Raw genomic sequence first — 21545 nt, 5'->3', positions numbered from 1 at the left:
TGTGTGTGTGTGTGTGTGTGTGTGTGTGTGTGTGTGTGTGTGTGTGTAGACATTTTAAACCATTTTAGGTTATGGTCTCCAAAGAAGTCTGAAAATAAAAAAAAGAGATATTATAGTGTTATTTATGACTTAAATGTGACGTTTTATCATATACTGAATTATACCTGCTGCAAATAGGGTGTAATTTAACACTGTTTATTAGCATTTAAAGTGTGTATTATATTATTAGGTACTATAGCTAATATTAAATATTGGTGATATTGATTGGTGATTGTAAATAATATAAATAAGTGTGAAGCTGCCATGACAACCAGATTGCAGTTATCGTGTTTAAGCACAGTCCAGCTCAGTCCAGAGTCCAGCTCAAAGTATATATAATTACACAATCTTACCAGGAAAATCTGGCTAGATGTTTAAAGAGGCACTTCCGATGAAATATTATACCAGGTGGATTTCATTGCAGCACTCGAAGCAGGTGTCTGTCAGTCTGCTGTATGCTGCGTTTACATCCCAGCTGTCAGCGTGCTGTCCTGCCCACCAACATAGAGTGTCATGACAATAGGCCAAAACCCCTGGCTGTGAATCCAGGAAGTGGAGACAGACAGGCAGGCAGGCAGACAGTCAGCTGATACTGAGCTATTCCAAAAAGTGGAGAATATCTGCAATAACCTACTTAATTGAAGACAGAATTTTTTTTGTTTGTTGGAAATAATACTTTCCAACAACTCTGATGATGGTTCAATAACCATACATATTTCAGCTGCAATATACCCTTATTACCCAAACAGCATCATATGCAATACACCCCGGTGAAAAACGAATTGAGTGTTCCTATGAGTTGAACACACTTAAATATTATTTCATCATTAATTGCAACATGGAAACGTGTGACTGCATTCGTTATCATGTAGGCCATGTCCTTATACGCCCCCCCCCCCCCACACACACACACACACACTCACTAGGTTATTTTCAGAATAACTTAGTCCACAGTCAGACTTCTCATTGATAAAGTTACATTGCCTTTATTTGTTCAGCTCTACAAAGCTCATGGTTGAGTAGTCCCGTATGGATGCATGATGGAGTCAGCACACGTCATGACATGTATTGCATGATACAACGATGGTAACTGCTGCGTATAGGCAAGAGCTACAACATCGATTAAACCGGAATCTAAACCGCGATCAAACCTTCTGGCGTCCCTCTCGCTCTTCCGTCCATACAAAGACGTGGTCCCTCATCCATCCAACTCCGTTACGTGATTGTCCCTGAATATTATTTTTTCATTTTTTTGCATTTTCATAGTCGATACACATTTCCTTGCTGTCTTTCTGTCTTTGTTTTGTCCATACAAAGTAAATGCAAAAAAATCAACATTGCGTTCATTGTGCACATCAGCCTGCCTGGTCAATGTCTGTGAAATTTGCACTTCATGATTTTCTTGAAAGCGCTCTGGAAGTCCTTGTTGAAGTACGCGTAAATGATGGGGTTTAGGAGGGAGTTGGAGTAGCCCAGCCAACTGATGACTGCCATCAGCTGTTCGGGCATGAAGCAGCTCTCCGCGCAGAACGGCAGCACCAGCGCCACGATGAAGAACGGTAGCCAGCACACGATGAACGTCCCCATGATGATCCCCAGGGTCTTTACCGTTTTGCGCTCCCTGGCCATCGCGATTTTCTTCTTCGCGTCCGACGCCTTGTCGTTCGTGTGCTCGCAACCGTGGGACGACTGCGGGGTGTTGGGCAGAGGGAGATGGGTTTTAGAGTTGCTGATCACCTCTATGATCTCCAGCGACTCACCTTCCTCTGCGCGTCTCGCTGCGCCGTTTACGCACGGGGAGTTCGTCTTGGACTCCGTGCCGAGCTTCCAGCCCTTGTCTCCGGCCACCCCGTTGGTCTTCTTATGAAACAGCGCCGGAGACACGCTGAAACTTTTGTCAGACACTTTTACTTTCTCCGTCTTCTTCACCGTCTTCCGAATTCGGAAGCGGGCCGCTTTGAAGATCTTTCCGTATAAGACCAACATGAGAATGAGCGGGATGTAAAAAGCCCCAAATGTCGAGTAGATGGTGTACCCCGGGTCCTGGCTGATGGTGCACGCGTCGGGGTTCGCCCTGTCCTCCGCGCTCCTCCAGCCTAACATAGGCGGAATGGAAATGGAGAAACCGATCAGCCAGGTGACACTGATCAAGATCGCCGCTCGCCGAGGCGTCCGCTTGTTGACATAGTCGATGGGGTCCGTGATGGCCCAGTACCTGTCCAAGGCTATGGCGCACAGGTGTAGGATGGACGAGGTGCAACACAGTACATCCAAAGAGATAAATATATCACAAATCGTCTGCCCCAGCGTCCACTTATTCAGCACTTGGTAGAGGGCCGCCATGGGAAGCACGAGCACAGACACCATCAGGTCCGTCACGGCCAGGGACCCGATCAGGTAGTTGGCTACATTCTGGAGCGACCTCTCCAAGGCGATCGCCGCCACGACGCACGCGTTGCCGAACGTGGAGCAGAGGATGAGGGCCGCCAGCAGCAGAGAGGTGACCACCTGGTAACTCAGCTCCATGTCCTCCGCCATGGAGCCCGGAGCCGCGGTGCCGTTCTGGCTGGAGTTCCAGTGCGCGACCACACCGAGACCCCCGCCGGGGGACCCCGAGGTGGCGTTGCTGTCGTTGCCGGTGGTTGCTAGAAAATCCATAATTCACCCCACACCGTGCGCGCTCAGAGAGCACTTTCCCGGGACAGCTGGAGGGGGAGGGGGGAGCTTCTACAGGAGTGGGGGGGTCAGTCGCTCACATCTGTGTGGTGGCGTGTTGGCTACTGCTCGGGTCCATCGGAGTCACCTCGTCCGTGCCGTCTCTCTCTTTAGGGCGCATGACGCAGACGTGTTTGGGTATGTGTTGTGAAGTGCGCGCGTGTATGGGGTGAGGGGGGGAGAGGGGGGGGTGTGCGTAAAGTGTGCTGTAGATGTCGGCGTAGAGGGGTGCTCACTGGAACTGCGAATGTTTCTGAGCCCAGCGACGCTGGGAATTCATTTATAGCAGTGGCACCGGGTACGTCAGACCGCGAGGAGGTCGTCCTGGAGTTTTGTTCCTCCGTCCTCAGTGCTGCTCTGCCCTTCGCTCCAGACACCTGCAGAAACGACGGGGTGCTCCTCTCTCTCCGGATCTTTTTCTTTGAAACTTGGTTTTGGTTTTTACGCAAGGCTATGGATGGGTCAGATTGATAAGAGTTTTCTATTGGAGACATAGAACCGTATGTGGTAAAGTGGAGAACCAGTCGTTACTAAAACAGGCGTTAACAGTGAGGACTTGTTTTTATGGCAGTTATCGCAGTGGTAGGTCATTCGTGATTCATCCAAGTGTAGGCCTATTGTATTTTGGGATCTAAATTAGAAGAAAATTGGTTTTATTCCAAAATATATATATATATTTAAAAATAGGCCTACTTATTGAAGAAATAATTGAATTGGACCATTGTAAATACGCAAAGGAAAACAACACGTTGGAAGCGCAACATATTTCAGAACCACGGACAGCGCTTAGCTGACCCCTAACGGGGGCATCCTGCCATCTGGTGGTCGTGGCGGGTACTGTTCTGGTCGCCGCTTTATCTTGGGGGATAGCGCCAATTCAAACAAATAATAATACCGACATGAACTAACAAGGACGGACAAAGAGGGTCGTGAAATAAAATACACACCGGTGGAGAAAGATAGAAAAGAAAGCAAGGACATTTTGAATGCGATGGTTGCAGCTAAATGTACAACATTTTTACAATATTTACTACAATTATTAAAATATTTTTTACAAGCGATGCAGCCATAGTGAAATCAGGTCTGCCGTACATCCACTGCTAAACTATTCAAAAAAATAATTTGCTTTATTTTCCTTCCTTTGAAGTCCCATAATGCAAGCCCTAATACTATACATAATACTGTAAATGTAAGTACATATTTGAGGATCAATACCCAATTTTTCATAACTTTGTTTTTCATTCAACACACACACACACACACACACACACACACACACACACACACACACACACACACACACACACACACACACACACACACACACACACACACACACACACACACTCAGAAACACATACACACACAAACACACACACACACACACACACACACACACACACACACACACACACACACACACACACACACACACACACACACACACACACACACACACACAGACACACACACACACACACACACACACACACACACACACACACACACACACACACACACACACACACACACACACCACACACACTGTGTGAACCAGAGAGTGAAAGGGCTGACTTGACATGGCAGTAAGGGAGAGAGAATGGCTCTGGTTAATTCTATATATTTTTCACCAGATTGTATTCTATAGATTACCTGAAGGACAATGGGTATGGTGGGGGGGAGGGCAAGGGCATGAACAGTGGAGCCATTGTGTACGGGTGGGTGGGGGGGAGAGGGGGTGAGGGTTGGGGGATGGGGCAGGGTGCAACGGCCATGTCAACAGTGTGGAATGTCCCAGGAGTTGACAGAAAGAGACGTGTTGGGAAGTGTTCCTGTTCTGCTCATCTCTGTTTTCTGCTGGTGGACACACTGAACACTCCCCTTCTAGGGCCCAGAGTAGTTCCACCACCACCACCACCACCAGGGAAACCAAAGTGTGGAGAGGGGCGCAAGGGGAAATCATACATGGAGGACTCCCTGGGGAGGGTCAAAGGCTGAGCCAGTGGGGGGCTGGGATCAGGTTTACTGACCGGCCGACCACAAAGGAGTTGAAGGGGTCCCGTCATGAGTGACGACAGCTCAGGTGTATTTGGTTCGCGTGGAGAGCGAGCCGACGGAGCCGGGGAGGCCAGCGGAGACAGCAGTGCGAGCCGACCGGCCGGTGGTCTGGATCCAGAGAGGCAGAGGCCTCACCACCGGGGGAACTCGAGCCCAGAGAGAGCAGGGACGACGGGGCACATGGAACGGCTGGCCAGCCCTGCCCCGGCCGGGAGGAAAGTGACCAGGAAGGCCTGCAACGTCGACCGACGGGAGAGAGGGGGATACGCTCGGGGCGAGGGCAGAGAGGAGAGGACCCTAGCGAGCAGGATCGGGGAGAGTGTGGGGAGGCTTAGGGAGAGCGAGAGAGACATGGAGAGGAGTGCCAGGGAAAGGACGGGGAGAGCAGAGGCATTTAAATCCACCGCCATACACTGCATGGACGACGAGGGGCGAAGAGGGAGCCTGTCTGCTCATCATATGTACGCTGGCGTCCCGCAGCCCGGTGTGACGGGAGGGAGAGCGCGTTCCGATGGGCCCCGGGCATGGTTGACCTCCTCCACCCCGACCACCAGCTCGCGGGCAGCCCCGGGCTTCAGGTCCACCTCCGCCCTCCAGCGCCCTCCAATCAGGAGCCGGGCGACTCCTCCACCTCCTCCTTCGAAGTCGTCCCAGAGGCCCGCTCCCAGGGCGGACCCGCTCCACCGCACGGCACGTACGCCCACCAGAGAACCAGACCCACCGCGGAGGTCAGGGGCCAGGCAGCGGTCGAGGTCAGGGGCCGGGCGGAGCCATCCGCCCTCGGGCTGCAGGACAGCGCCGGGAGGCGAGGATGACGAAGACAGGGGGTTCATGCAGGAGGGAGAGAGAGGAGAGGAAGGCGGAGGGGAAGAGGAGGCCGGGTCTTGGGCCAGGGCCGGGGGGAGCGGTGCGGCGGAGGTGGTTGGTCTCGCACTCACGCCGGCAGCGTTGGCTTGCTCCTCCGTGGCGGAGAGCGACAGGAGCAGGAGTAGGAGGGAGAAGAACAGGGTGAGGAGCCAGAGGAGGAGGCAACGGAGGAGGGAGCTATGGAGACAGAGCCGGCAGCAGGACAACAGACAGGTAAACGGCACAGATTATGACTGGCACTTAATGAACGCACTTAACGCAGGTTGTAGTCATTCGTTGCACTTAATTGTGCATGCATGTTGTGTGGCATGTACTTAATTGTGTAGCATCTGCAGTAGCTCGCTATCACTGCTGTATACGGGGAATGGGGTTAGCCTGGCGATTGTTAGTACTTGCACTTGGTTCTATGAACATCTTTACTGTACCGACGGCGATATATTGTTTCACTTCTTATGACAAATGTACTTATTGTAAGTCGCTTTGGATAAAAGCGTCTGCTAAATGCCCTAAACGTAAATGTAAATGACTGAAAGTGGTTGTGCAAAGTTTTCAATTTTGTTACGTCTGTAATTCTTCCCAAAGTTACAAATGGTGTCCCCATCAATTCCCAGTTCGTATGATTCATACTGCAAATGCAAAGGCTTTCATCAGTGGGCCATAGGTGCCATCACCATTGGGTTACTTCATTCGCTGATAGATAGGGACTTAACAGACATGACAATCTTTGAGACATCCACTTTAACTTTAAACAAACATGACTTCTCTGACATGATGTCAGACACGCTCTTCAAACATGTTCATGTTAAAATATTATACAAATTTACGTATTCAAAGTAAAAAAAAACGAAGCTACAAAAAAAAACAAATGCAAATAAACGGACCAAAAACAATAGTGACCTTGCCGGTTTCGGCTCGGTCCCTAAAAATATCAAATATCAGGGAGAGCGCCCTCTCTGGTTAAACGATAATAGTTGAAATTATTTTTTCTAATTGGGGAAGCATTGGAGAAAAAAGACTGGATTCCTCAATTATTAACTCATTAATCATTAATTATTAACTGGCATTTTTGACAAAAAGAAATGGCAGGTCTCCATGCAATCTTAATGCCACATGATGTGAAATGTATAAAGGCTGAATCTGTTATATAGTTTAAGAAACGTATTTTGTCTCTAGGCCATCCTTTTAGAACAATCCTTATTTTAAAACAAATAAATTTTTTCTTTTGACAAATGGTCAAAAAGACTCAAAGCTGTAAATTTGTATCCCAAATAATAAACAGCTTAGCCTTTGAGGTAAATAGAATAAATTGCAAACCAAGCATGACTTTACATTATTGATCATTTTGTTTTCTACATTTGAGAAACATTTACATATCAAGTGGATTTAATGGCTGAAGAAAGTTTTGTTGTCTGTGTGTGTGTGTGTGTGTGTGTGTGTGTGTGTGTGTGTGTGTGTGTGTGTGTGTTTGTGTGTGTGTGTGTGTGTGTGTGTGTGTGTAGCGGTAAAAACAACCCCTGTTGTTTTTATTAAGAAAGGCACTGGTTTCTTTTCACCAGAATGTGTTATTCTATGCCTGGTAATGGTGCTGTGAGCCGTGCATGTGTGTCCCTGTCAAGCAGCAAACGTGGGCCTATTATAGACACTGACTCTCGACAGGCTTATCAGCAGCCGGCTCTTCTCAATGGCTTTTGTCTGTGTGGTTTAAAGTGGGGTTAGATCTGAATTAGTTGCATGATGAGGCTTGGACAGAGAGCTCTTCAAAACTGCCCAGACAATGGAACAGGTTCTCTGTTGATTGGCTGCTCGGACCGGCAATCACATCATTGAACTGGAATTATATTACAGACAGCATTAGCCAAAGTCAAATTGATAGCCGCTTTGAAAGAATGTGGTATCTAGTAGGAAAATCATAGGGACTATCCCTTAGCTTTATAACAAACTTTTATAGTCAATGTTTTACTGTTCTGTTGTAATGTAAATATACATACAAATATACAATACACATAACATGATTCCAGAAAATTGTTTTTGCGCTTTTTTTGGGGAGGAAATCTGTCAAAGACACATTCATCCATTTCTGTCCACTAGAGGGCAGAAATACCTTCCAAAGTAATGTGGTTAAAACACACTGATTAACTAAGACCTACTCATTTGTCATTTCTGACATGTCTGCCAAGTAAATGTACCATGTAATTATCACCTCCTTACAAAGCCAGCATAAAGATGCATACAGTCATGCAGGCCTAATTCCCGTGCCACCTTTCTAAACAGCACCTCAGAGACAAAATGTTAACGTCACACGGATCCCTGCTGGCTGGTGGCTTCCTGTGTTGCAGCGAGGCAGACAACCAAGTCTAAGAGCTGTACCCAGCTGTGTTGACTCCTACTGGGGTGCCCAAAAAAAATACCACAGGAGGCCTACTTTGTGTTAGGTCTATAAATACATATATCATATCGTCTGATGCATTTATCAAGATTTGTTCATAATTTAATCAGTTTGCTAGCAAAGGCTACTGGTAAAAGGGGATACATGCTTTATATCAAAATATGCAGGGATCCAGGCCAGCCCTACCTCCACTTTGTGATGGCTCTGTGGTAGCTTCTCTCTACCTTGTGCGGTGGTCTTTGATGTCACTGGGGATGGAGTGGGGATTGGTTGCTACGATGTCGCAGTGCTTTGATACCAGGGGGAGAGAGGCACGGCGGCCATGATTACACTAGAGAATTGTGCCGTCGAGTGTTCAATGTGTGTGTTTTGTTTTCCTAATGACACACATCTAGAAGCGGCACTGGCGTGACAGGGAGGTCCCTGGAGCTCCCCCTGGGTGTAAACGTGGTAATTACACTGGGAGCCCCCTCAGGGCTCAACAGACTGGCGCTATATAGACATGGGGGGGACCCATGGGAGAGAGCACAGGAGCAGGGAGAGGGGGGAGGAGAGAGAACATGTGGGTCCTCCTGGACACAAAAATCCTCATTTATATATAGATGTGAAGCGAGCCAGAGAGAGAGAGAGAGAGAGAGAGAGAGAGAGAGAGAGAGAGAGAGAGAGAGAGAGAGAGAGAGAGAGAGAGAGAGCAAGCAAGCTTTGGACAGGATAATTGATTTTTGTAAAGGTGTGCAGAATCTTTTGAATGAAAGGGAGTTGGATGAAGCAAGATCATTTGACCGACTGGCGGGTAAGAAGAGAGCGAGATGTAGTTTAAGAGAGTGAGTGCAACAGTGGCAGACTTTGAGGGGAGTGATTAATTGCCAACTGACCAGATGGAGAACTGAACAAACTGCATATTTGTCAGTCTGTTCTTCCTTGTTCCTTGTGGAAACGCTACAACTGAATCATGATAATTGAAGCTTTGTCCATGTTAAAATATGGGAAGAAACAATGCTACATTTTTAGGAGGAGAAAAAAATATTGCATATTCCTAAACTCACAGGTATCCCTCTCGAGTTTTTCACCAATTTTCTCTTCAGGAAGGTGTCAAGGTGTCAAATCAAGCTACATGAATTGAATACCTCATACTTATCAAAGGTATTATCAACAGCATGTTCAATAATGTGTTCAAATAGCTCTACAGAATAAATATAAATGTTCTTTCTTTTTCATCAAATATTAAAACCTAGTGAGAGCTGGTAGAGAAAGACAGGGAGACAGCCGGGAGAGTATACTTGTTCTACTATCCTCCTCCATAAATACTTTACTTCTGACGTACTTATTCACAGTAGTGGGTCTCAGACATTGGCCTCAGTGATTGGTTGAACACATTTTGACTCGTGATCTCAAAATTAATTTATAGCCGTGCTCTTCTACTCTGTGAAGAATATGTTGCTGTTGTCAAGGCTGGGTTAAGGTGCTGAAATGTAGAAGTTTGCAGTAATGTACAGTTTTTGTTTTCTATGTTTCCAACTTTTACAATTTTACATCATCCTCTAATATTTAGTGTCAGCATTTGTTACATGAATCAACAGAGCCTTACCTTGACCTATATCTGTGTCCTTGAAGGGAATTCAACTTTTCTACATTTCCTTGAATGGGAATTTACCGTTTATCACTGTCATTGAAGGAATTGTACCCTTTCTACATACCCTTGAACAGGAAACAACCCTTAATCTATGTCATTGAATGCATTGTACCCTTATTGGATGTCCTTGAATGGGAATTAACCTGTTGTCTATGTCCTACTAGAGAATTTACCCTTTCTTTAAATCCTTGAATTAGAATGTACCCTTATCTGTGTCCTTGAAGGTAATTGACCCTTTCTCTACATCCTTCAATGGCATTAACCATTGCTCTACTGCACACAGAGCTCCACAAGCAGCAGCAGTAGCAGCAGCAGTGGCGAGGATGAGGAAGAGGAGGAGGAGGAGGAGGAGGAGGGTACGAGGGCCAGGGAAGGCCTCATATGTGCTGTGTGCTTAGACGTGTACTTCAGCCCGTACACGTGTCAGCCATGCACCCATGTCTTCTGTGAACCTTGCCTGAGGACTCTGGCTAAGGGCAGTCCTGCCAACACCCCCTGCCCCCTCTGCAGGACCACCATTACTCATGTCTTCTTCCAGAAAGGTGAGAGCCAATAGGAAGCGGCGTCCTCTTAATGGAACGGTGCACATCATTTGTTTTTTTCACTTTTGTCGCCAGTTGGAACTGGGATTGAATGCACACAGCCAAACACACTCAAATGAATACATTGCAAGGAACACACGTGGAAATAATACATTTAGTTCTGATATGATTAGGGTTATGCATATACGTGGGGTGGATGTATTCGTCTTTGAGTGTGGCTTTGTTTACACCACTACTAATAGAAATCTAAACTACAGTGTTTGAGGAGCCCAGCTGCTGAGAGTCCATAGGGAGCAGATTAAAACCTTTGGCTCAGCTCTGACCAGATGAGTCGCACAAACCTAGACATTGCTTAACCCCATTGCACACCTTCTACTGGCCGCTTTTGTTTGGAACAACAAATTATTTACATGTTAGGGTAACAGGGTTTTATCTTTTTTGTGTTTATTTGTTTTTGGTGACTCGTGGTCCGTTACGGTATTGATAAAAAAAACTTGTTTTTTTGTTCATTGGAGTATTATTTATGCACCTTGTTTACAGTTTAAGCAGGAATGTTGGAACGGTTCAAGTGACCATCCACCAACACTAAATCGATGAATACATAACGAGTAGCCGCGATTTACGTTGACCTACTTGCGTATACTTATGATGGCGAGGAACAGAGGAAAAGTAGGGTAGAGGCTCATCTAGGGCCAAAACAAGGGAAAAGTGGTGGCTGAATGATTCCTGGCCACATATTAAGCACTCTTATGCGGTGAGGACTTAAGAGAAGATTCCTCTTGTTGCTGATTACCAAAGCAAGGTCACCCCAAATGAAAAGTGAAAGCTACATGTTTCAGTTACAATCAGAACTTCACTATAAATATCAACCCTTGCCGGACTCATGAGACGATGATTAGCTGAAGAAAGTCGGTGACTCAAGAGGTTGTTCTTGTTCATTTTATGTTTTTGTTCCCTTATGTTCGTAAAGAGCTCAATCAAACAGTGAAGACATTGTTCCCCATGGAATACCTCTCCCGGAAACAGAACTTTCAGAGAGCCAGTTGTGCAAAGTGGCCTCTCCCGAGCACAAGGAAGCTGTTTCGCATTTTCGGAGGCAAGTTAACCACTTGAATCACTTGAACTTGTAATGATATTCCACAAGCGAACACAGCAATGTGAAATTGTTGTGTTGGGTGTTTTAAGTGTTAGTTGTAATGTTAAAGATGGATTCTCAAGATTTTCTTGGGGCGTCATCAATATTGTCATGTATAAACTATGGTGAGGGTATTTCACTACCACCCGAAAGGTTATGGGTTTGAAACTCAATGTCAACTCAATGCTAAATCACTAAACAGATGTGAATAGTAAAACCACTACATACATATTACCAACGATTGCTTGATGGTTTCTACTTTGTTGAGCATGTCTCCCTGACACAGGCTTCCAGCGACAGACCAGTTCTGCCAGGCGCCGGTTCCCCCAGGGAGGAGGGTACCGCTTGGACGACCTGGACTCTGATGACGAGACCCGGGGTTGGCACCTGGACATGGACATGGCCGTCATTTACATCTACTCGGCCAACTGGGTCATTGCCTTCTTCATCTTCTTCTTCCTCTGCTACCTCTTCTTTCCCTCATTTTAACAGGAAGAAAGAGAGTGGGAGGGAGAGGGAGAGAGAGAGGGACAGAGAGAGAGAGAGCGAGAGAGAGAGAGAGAGAGAGAGAGAGAGAGAGAGAGAGAGAGCGAGAGAGAGAGGGGGGGGGATGATGGGATTGAAGGGCATGTGAAGGTTATACTGCATGAGAAAATACTATAAATAATATCCTGTATGAGGGGTAAAATTAGCAGAAGAGTGACACAGGATGAGAAATAAGATGGACATACAGTATGTAGAAACGTATAACAAACACTAAGACGGTTATGTTTTGAATAACTAAAAAAGGGAGATGTGTGTTGCATAACAGGTCGAATAAGTAAATAACATTCAGGTTGGCTGACCCTGAGAGAGTTTTTAAAACCGTGCACCAGCTCTTGTTGTATCACTAAATCATTCAAATGTGAAAGCAGTTGTAGTAGGTCGTTTGGGAATATCAATTTGATTCTGTTAAGTGTCTCAACGTGACATATATATACAGCACTTCCTTCCTGCCAAGTGGTGACAAATTTCCAGGCTTGAAACAAATCTATCTCTCTCTCTATCTATCTATCTATCTATCTATCTATCTATCTATCTATCTATCTATCTATCTATCTATAGCAATAGATAGAGCAATAACAAGCAATGAACAAAACAAGCAGTGAATCAAATCATTTGCATATCAAATATTGAATGTTGTAAGATTCTACAAAAGCATTATGATATGTACAGTTAACGCTGCAAGTTAATTCACTGTGTTGATTTGCATGTATTTTGTGATGCTTTGTTTGACAAGGAAACACTGGATTTGTTGCTAATCAGCTTGTCTTTGAAGCACATGCTTAGTGTCACATGGTCAATAGGTCAGAATGCCTCATGGGATTTGTGTAGGCGATACTCTGCCATATTGAGAGGCCTCAAGAGAGTTATAGTTGTATAAAATCCTAAATCAACATAAATATAACCGTCAACTCGGCTAATGAAAACTTTGTTTTTGCCACATCTTGCATGACAAACGCAACATTGTCTTCCCATAATGAAGAATCATTTCGCATTGAGGTACTAAACAATGACCAAAGAGACACTACTACTAACATAATAACTAATCTTCCAATGCTATATGCTTTCAAAATGGAGGCGGTTGTTGCGATATGACTTTGTGATGGACAAGCCCTTTAAACCTGTATTTTTTTATCTGAACTCTCCCATGCAACAATCTGGGCAATGTATTTATATGTATTGTGAAAATTGTTTTATGAGGCATACATACATTTTTGTATAATGACAAATACAATTTGTAACAACCTCGGATGGGAAATGGATGTTTTATTTTTAGATTGCCTCTGAAAAGGTCGATGTGTTATTTATTTTTACCAAATAAAGTTAAAATAACCTCATTCTTCCTTTCCTGTTTGAACTGACAATTGTCCCTTAGGCAAGCTCACTTTGACCATTTTCCATTTGTGGCAAATGTATGTGTGAGAAACAATGCTTAGGAAGTTTGTGGCAGTGTTGGGTCCAATTTACCAGAATTAATTACATAGTTATTCTGTTACTAAAACATAAGCCATAAACGTAAAATGTAATAATTATTTAAAGTGTAGACAGACACTATAATTTACACTGAAATACAAATATTATAAAAGTCTATAAAAAGCCTATACATCTGACAATGTAAAGTTTCTAATGACACAGAATATCCCGCCTGTACCTGACATCACGGCCACGCCCTCTGTCACCTTATTATCTAGAGGCTGAGTAGTTGGCCTATAGTGTTCACATATATCCGATCAAGTGACCTGAATCAATGATTGCTGACTGACTGGGTGAATGAATGAACACTAGAAGCCCTGATGTGGTCCATTCTGTGATTTGACTCGCAGGACTTCAAACCGTTGACCATGTGAAAAGACTGGCTGATGAGGATGGTGTATGGAGGATCTGTCCACCTTATACATTTTAAGTACAAATGGCACAACTTCATCACAACATAGCCATTGTTGGTTTCAAAAACAAAATTAAATTGTATATATTGACAAACAATTATAACCTAATTCTAATTTCTTCACACAGATGCACATGGCTGCAAGATACCTTAATGAATGACATACTGAATGTATATATATTCATGTATATACATTCATATGAAAGTATCATTCATTTCAATGAAATAAATTCAGCTTTATGGATGGTCCATTGACGATTACCCAGGATGCAATCTGCTCTTTTAACATTGGCGTAGCTTCCATCTCAAATCAAACACATTCTGCAAAAGGTGCCCATCACACATGGTCGGAAAGGAAGAAAGAGGAAGAAAGAGGTGTGTGTGCATGTGTGTGTGGGCGTGTTATTGTGCATGTGTGTGTGTGTGGTGTGTGCATGTGTGTTTGTGCATATGTGTGTGTGTGTGTGTGTGTGTGTGTGTGTGTGTGTGTGTGTGTGTGTGTGTGTGTGTGTGTGTGTGTGTGTGTGTGTGTTGTGCACACGTCTGTGGGTGTTTTTATGCACTTCATGTGCAAAATCCTGTGCATTGGCATATGTGAACGTATGTGCATCTCTTGAGGTTGTGCATTTGTGGCTAAAGCAGTTTCAGAAATGGATTTGCAGGGGCTTGCTTTGCATGTGCAATGAAATAGTTATGCAGGGTTAGAAAGAGCACTCAAGATGCTCTTTACAATAGTACAGTCATTTATTAAGAATATCCATCATATGCTTTCCTTTGCACAGCGCTGCTAAGCATGGAGCTCAGACATTCAGCATTGAAAAACACAAAATGTTTCATAAACCGAAATGAAAAACATTATACAAAAAAAATATATATATATAATTTGAAGAACAATGCTAGGAGTTGTTGTCTACGAGTTGACTAGCTATAGCCCTATGCTATTTTATACACATCGATTTTTTAAGTCCTAAATGTGGATTAAAACACACACACACACACACACACACACACACACACACACACACACAGCTCAAACTTGGCTCTATATCTTGACTATAACTTAATACATTTTCCTCAATAAAAATGTTGAGTTTGTTTTGTGCACAAAGGCGTAAATTATTTAAGTAATTTATGCCATTTACGTAAGATACAAGTTACGTAAATTGCGTAACTTACGTTAATTTACGTAACTTGCGCAATTTACGTAAGTTAAATTTAAATAAATGACGTAAGCGTAAGTTACGTAAATTTAACTTACGTAACTTATGCAATTTACATAACTTGTAACTTACGCAATTTACATAAGTTACGCAATTTACTTAACTTTAACTTACATAACGTACGCAATTTACGTAACTTTAACTTACGCAATTTACGTAACTTACATGATTTATGTAACTTACGTAAGTCACCTAAGTTACGTAATTGACGTAACTTGTAACAAGTTGTAAGTTACGTAATTTATTTATATAAGTTACAAGTTGTAACTTACAACTTATGTAACTTACGTAACTTACAACTTGTAACTTACATAACATACAACTTGTAACTTACAACTTACGCAACTTACAAAGTAACTTAAGTAAGCTAACTTGTAACTTACAATTAACTTGTAACTTGCAACTTACGTATGTTACGTATGTAACGTAAGTTGCAAGTTCCAAGTTGTAAGTTACGTAAGTTACATGTTGTAAGTTACGTAAGTTTTACAAGTTGTAAGTTACGTAAGTTACATGTTGTAAGTTACGTAAGTTTTACAAGTTGTTAGTTACATAAGTTACATGTTGTAAGTTACATAAGTTACATGTTGTAAGTTACATAAGTTACAAGTTGTAAGTTACAATTGTAAGTTACATAAGCTACACGTTGTAAGTTATGTAAGTTGTAAGTTACGTAAGTTATATAAGTTACATGTAAGTTACGTAAGTTACAAGTTGTAAGTTACACGTTGTAAGTTACGTAAGCTACACGTAAGTTACATAAGTTACATGTTGTAAGTTACGTAAGTTTAGGGTGACCAGACGTCCCCGGTTTCCGGGGACAGTCCCCGTTTTCAGTGACCTATCCCCGGCTATGGCTGTCCCCGGAAATGTCCCCGGATTTGACTGTGACTGAAAGATCCGAACCCCCCCCCTCCTCAACAATCCCGTCCGACCCCCCCCCCCCCCCCCCCCCTCAACAATCCTGTCCGCCAGGGTAAGGGCAGTGTCCCCGTTTTAGTTTTCTATGAAAAAAACACTACATGTTTGGAGGTTTTTACACCGCAGAACCCAAAATGTCCCCGGATTTTGTCTCTGGTCACCTTACGTAAGTTACAAGTTGTAAGTTACGTACATTTTACAAGTTGTAAGTTACAATTGTAAGTTACGTAAATTACGTAAGTTATGTAAGTTACAAGTTGTAAGTTACATACGTTTTCAAGTTGTAAGTTACAATTGTAAGTTACGTAAGTTACATAAGTTACGTAAGCTACACGTTATGTAAGTTACAAGTTGTAAGTTACATAAGTTTTACAAGTTGTAAGTTACGTAAGTTTTACAAGCGCCTCCAGACGATATTATGAATCTCAAACGACTGCGTCAGAGACTGTCGTCTCTGGTTCTTCCACTTCTAAGTAGACTGAACCGCGAATTCCTTCATAACCATGGCCAAGATAACCCCCACTATGAGTCTCGTTGTGGAAATACCAGAAACGTCAGAGAACCGGACGCAGTCTAGTCTTTTCACCAAATGCAAGCTTTACGCAAGCTTGCCTTATTGTGTTGCGTGTTATGTGCCATAACACCAACAGCAGAACGGTTGACGTGAAAATAAACGTGTCGAGGGGCGAATTTTGTCGCGGAGCGTTTTGCCCGCTAATGGTCATTCATGCCAATTCATTCTCATCAACCATGGCCGAGATAACCACCATTGCGTGTCTGTACCTGTTGTGGAAGAGGGAGAGACGTCGGAATGCCCGTCATTTATGGGTTAATAATATAATCCGGAGGCGCTTTGTGCCGTGATATTATATATATTGTATATATTATATTATATAGATATTTATATATTATATATATAATATCATATAATATTATATATAGAGCTCCGGGAGTCACAAACGGCATCAATCACTTTCTCCTCCAAGCTGCGGTTCACTGCGGAGTGCAGGGAACGGTTGGCCCAGCCGGTTGAACGGTGATTGGCTGTTTTACGTTACTTCACCCAGGGAGTGAACGCTGATTGGCTGTTACATTACGTCACCCAGGGAGTGAACGCTGATTTGCTGTTTTATGTTACTTCACCCACGTTACCCACAGGGAGTGAACGCTGATTGGCTGTTTCAACGCGAATGATGCGAAGAAGTTGAAATATTTACACTTCTGCGAAATCTGTCACTCATTCGCACGACAAATCCACGTGAACGCGCACGCCCGTTTTTGGGAAAACTGTCGCCCCATCAATCAAATCTTGTCGCAGATTTTTGCTGCGGCAAATTTCGCCCGATACGCGTCTCTACGTTCACTTTGCATTGTGGTGTGAACACAACACACAAATGGATTCGATATATAATAACAATCATATTTCTAATTGATTAATGAGCTTAGCGCCAGTGTAAAAAGACATAATGTGACTGTTTAAGCTTGACATTGTGTTTCTGAGTTTAAATATTGACGTTGTTTAGGCTCTGCGACGTCCGAAATGGTTAGCTTTTGTAATCACAAAAGCTGGGATCCGCTCTAGCCCAAGCTAGAGCACGTGAGGTATGACGTCATCACGCTCTAGCCTCAACGGAAGACCAACTGAAAATATACGAAGCGGGTATAAAATTTAATTGATTCTGAAAAAGATATTAATTATATTGAAATTCTGTTTCGATTTAATAATTGAAGATACAAGTGTGTTGATTTGTTAAATGTTTGAACGAAGGTCAACAGTTTTGTAAGCAATTTACCAAGTTTCGAAGTCTCAAGTGTCAGAATGGGCGGACGGGTTTGCCGTTCTCCCACTGACTTCCATTGTAAAAATGATTTAAATTAAGATTTAAAAAGTTTAAATTATATGAAAAAAATAATGGTAGCGCGCATTCCAAGCCAATCTGAACATTTTAAAATGTTTAAAACTTCTCTTGATGAAAAATTGTGGAAGGAGTAGGGTATGTAGAGAAAGAAAGAAAGAAAGAATAAAGCCTAAAGAACAACAGTTGAGCGCTGCTTGCAGCACTCACTACCAAAAAACGTTTTTACATGAAAACGTTGAATGCAGAGAGGTGGTCCTCGGGGCGGGAGGCTGACGGGAGGGGGGGGGGGGGGGCATTAGTATTCGTGTCCTATGGGTGCGCAGTGTTCCCAGCCACCCGGTCAACGTCAGGCCTGTAGCGACTGCTCGTCTTATATCGCCTCGCCAAGGTTAGAAATCCTTGATTGGAAACACGCGAAGAACCAGACCTTGCGAACCAAAATAGCCACCGTTTACCCATGCTCTAGCCGAGTTTCAGCCTCCGATCTCCCCCTCCTGTATAAAGAGATGAATGACGATTGAACCGGGCGGTAAAAAATCGACCAGTGGCACTGGAAACGTTTTTTTTTTTTTTTTTTTTTTTTTTAATCTCTTCGGGGAGTGCTTTCTATTCAGCGGCACAGCAAGACTCAGAGAAGACCGATACTAGTCGTCTTCTGGGTGCTTCATGGAAACGCGCAATCCTAAAAAATGGTTGCATTTGCAGGTGATCGTCCGTGAACGTGGTCGTCTTCTGCCTCTCACCACCACGGCATCGGTGCGTCAGAAAAGACATCTGAGCTAGCCGGACTCCGGGCTGGGTGTGCAGCAGCAGGCATCAGGCTGCAGCAGCAGGCTTCATCACCGTCTGCTGTAGAGAGAGGAGAGAGGAGAAGGTGACTCGCAACCCCCGTTCGCAAATCCAGCATCGATGCGCTCACTTCTGCGCGCTGAGGCTTGTCTGCGTCTTGGACCGCCACAGTAGAACCCCGATCTACGGGAGCGCAGGAGGCATCAGACGGACAACCAACACGCGTACATTTGAACCTAGATCGCTTGTAGTAGTGGTGGTGGGACCTGCATCGATCGTCAAACGTAGAAAGAAGCCGTGGTGCTGCGTGGAGAAAACACGGGAGTCGAGGAAAGGGGAAGGAAGTGTGCTGAAGGAAGGGGCTGAGATTTCGACATCAGGCAAGGCGTTCTGCGTTAGAGCTTTTTTATTAGTGGATGTGTATGCATGAGTTCTGCACCGAATGGGCGCAAAAACCGCCCCAGATCTGCCGGGAACATTTTCCAGATCGGCAAGCCCGCTGCTCACCGCGAGCCGGAGAGGCGGGAGAGCACCGAGAGCAGCCGCAGAGCCCAGCGCGCCGTGGCCGACTGCAGGATGGTAGGTTTGCGACACCTTTATGCCTGCATGGAGGGGGGTGGGGGGCTCTGCTGGATGGGGGTCTGATGATATTATCCCTCTTTGTTCTATAGTTCGATCCACTATCCCTTTGCGTGCCAGCCACCAAAACCACAGCATAAAAAACCCGACTGATGGTATCCTTCATGATGAGCGCCAGAAGGATGCAATTGCGATGCTTTTTTTTCTTCTTCTTCTTCTTCTTCTTCTTCTTCTTCTTCTTCTTCTTCAATTGGAATTGTGTTTGGTGAAGCCTGAATGTTTTTGCCATGTGTATGTCACACTGTGTTGTACTGGGATATAGCGATGACTGGACAGATCCCGGGCTGCTGCTGTTATTATGGCCACACTTTACCTCTTCATGCGTCCACGGACGTCACCGTGCGCCGCGGTCCGCGGGATGATGGCATCCCGTGTTTGACTCGCACACACCGAGCGGGACGCGCGTCCCAGCGGCGGGGAGTTTTAGCCCGAGCAAACAACCAAACTTAGCATAATGGGCCATCATAAATAAAAAAATCCATTCTTTCAACAGTCACTCTGAGTAGGCCTCGGAAAGCCTATACGCTCGCTGTGGCAGGATATCGTGATGTCAGCAGTTGTTGTTTTTTGTGTATGAATGCAGATTTTAAAAATTTATTTAATCGTTGTGGGGGGACGGGTCGTTGTTATAGGTTACATTAAATAGTTTGCCCAACAGCAAATGTTCCCAATCACTCTTCATACGGTATAAGGAGTGATCATGTTTTTGCATGATTTTTTGCACATGGCGATGACAACGTCTTATCAATGCAACATGGTCATTGTAATCATATTTATAATGTCTACTGAAGTCCAAAGTTATGTCATGAGACACGTTGCAAGGGGCTGTATATTACTTTGTACAGAAGCATGTTATGCTTGTTATGCTTATAAGGTTCTTTCCTTAACTTTTGTTTTTCCTCAATGACCTTATCTTGCAGATCGTCCAAGAATTCAACACTCTCGTGGCTCTGTATCGTGAGCTTGTCATTTCCATCGGTGAAATAACAGTGGACTGTCCCGCCTTACGGGCCGACATGCTCAAGACACGAAATAAAGGCTGCGAAATGGCGAGAGCAGCGCACCAGAGTCTCTCCCTGATCTCGGGGTAAGTGCATCATAACGCAGATGGAACAGGCGCTGTCCATGGTGCTGAAACGGCAAACCGCCCCTCTGCGGCCAAGTTTGTCTTTGAAGACAAGACTTTGGCTCTCTCGGCACATGCGTTTTACAGATTGCAAATTGGGGAACATTTTGAAGCATGCTCAACGACATGCAATGTATTTCTGTGTTCTGCAATGTGTTGAATTAATTGTACCTAAAATATTAAGTACAGTGAGTTTATCTGTAGTTCTGCTACCGTAACTTGACTGTCCAAATCATTACATTGGTTTAGCAGGTATGTGTGTGCATGTGCGAGTGTGCTTGTGTGTGTGCGTTTGTTTTTGTGTGTGTCCCTATGTGTGTGTGTGTGTGTGTGTGTGTGTGTGTGTGTGTGTGTGTGTGTCTATCTCCCCCCCCCCCTCTCTCTCTCTCTCTCTCTATCTCTCTCTCTCTCTCTCTCTCTCGCTCGTTCTCGCTCTGTGTGTGTGTGTGTGTGTGTGTGTGTGTGTGTGTGTGTGTGTGTGTGTGTGTAAATGTGTAAATGTGTCAATTTGTACTGCAGCCACAGCCATACTAAAAAAGGAGTTGAGACGTGATTACAGCATTTATTCAAAAGAGTATGGTATGACCCTATACAACAGTTTGGACCCAGAGAGTGGTACAGATAGTGTTTGTGTTGCATTATGTTCACGTCTTTATCCCTGCATGTGAAACACTCACAACTCCTACAGATATAATATTGACATTATCGTCTTACACTGTTTGCCTACTTTCTCACATTACCCGTGACATTAAGTGATCACATGACTCCTTACTCAGCCTCGCCTTCCTGTACAACCCAATACATTCATTCAATAATTCATTCCCCTTCGCATGCTCTGAGTGGGTTTTAGAATGTGTGTGTGTGTGTGTGTGTGTGTGTGTGTGTGTGTGTGTGTGTGCACGTGCGCGTGCGCACGCGTCCTTCGTGGTGTGTTACATGCATGATGAAAAGTGTTTGCATCACATGGCAGGGAGCCTCTGAGCTACACATGCGTGACAAACTTTCCACAGACACATATGGAATATGCATCATATGCATCTCACAGTATGTGTGGTGTGTGTAGGAGCCAAGCCATTAAACAAGATAATGCATTTATTTGTATCTCAGCAGATACCCAAGCACATTGTATGAAAGGCATTCTCCCCTTCCCCACATGCATATACTTTAATTATACAACAACGTGTTATT

At 44.3% G+C, this 21545-nt stretch overlaps 3 protein-coding genes across 3 annotated transcripts in view; 2 read left to right on the top strand and 1 right to left on the bottom strand.

Annotated features, from left to right (window-relative positions):
* Window positions 1-1407: 1407 nt before the first annotated feature.
* htr1aa (5-hydroxytryptamine (serotonin) receptor 1A a) lies at window positions 1408-2697 on the bottom strand (the record flags this gene model as incomplete). Its single annotated transcript, XM_084468790.1, has 1 exon — window positions 1408-2697. One exon carries the CDS (start codon window positions 2695-2697, stop codon window positions 1408-1410), a length of 1290 nt encoding a protein of 429 aa, XP_084324916.1.
* Window positions 2698-4662: 1965 nt separating this feature from the next.
* rnf180a (ring finger protein 180a) lies at window positions 4663-13203 on the top strand. The gene is made up of 4 exons (XM_084467641.1): window positions 4663-5892; window positions 9982-10240; window positions 11211-11336; window positions 11662-13203. Exons 1-4 carry the CDS (start codon window positions 4819-4821, stop codon window positions 11862-11864), a joined length of 1662 nt encoding a protein of 553 aa, XP_084323767.1. The 5' UTR covers window positions 4663-4818; the 3' UTR covers window positions 11865-13203.
* A 5815-nt stretch (window positions 13204-19018) lies between these two features.
* rgs7bpa (regulator of G protein signaling 7 binding protein a) overlaps window positions 19019-21545 on the top strand; it is a gene marked incomplete at both ends in the record, with an annotated part of 5931 nt that continues 3404 nt past the window's right edge. The window contains 2 exons of the mRNA XM_084467835.1: window positions 19019-19171; window positions 20152-20318. Coding sequence (XP_084323961.1) covers window positions 19019-19171; window positions 20152-20318 — 320 coding nt within the window. The remainder of the gene's footprint in view (window positions 19172-20151; window positions 20319-21545) is intronic.

This window comes from Micromesistius poutassou (assembly GCF_964030765.1).
Source record: "Micromesistius poutassou genome assembly, chromosome: 5".
Lineage (NCBI taxonomy): Eukaryota > Metazoa > Chordata > Actinopteri > Gadiformes > Gadidae > Micromesistius > Micromesistius poutassou.
Note: the sequence above shows the minus strand (reverse complement) of the source record. Positions and strands in the feature narration are given on the sequence as shown.

Excerpts from the sequence above, each read along its gene's own strand:
- rnf180a (XM_084467641.1), top strand. The coding sequence starts at position 4,819 with ATGAGTGACGACAGCTCAGGTGTATTTGGTTCGCGTGGAGAGCGAGCC. Across the intron at positions 10,241-11,210 it reads TCATGTCTTCTTCCAGAAAG|AGCTCAATCAAACAGTGAAG; the intron begins GTGAGAGCCAAT and ends ATGTTCGTAAAG. Across the intron at positions 11,337-11,661 it reads GCTGTTTCGCATTTTCGGAG|GCTTCCAGCGACAGACCAGT; the intron begins GCAAGTTAACCA and ends TCCCTGACACAG.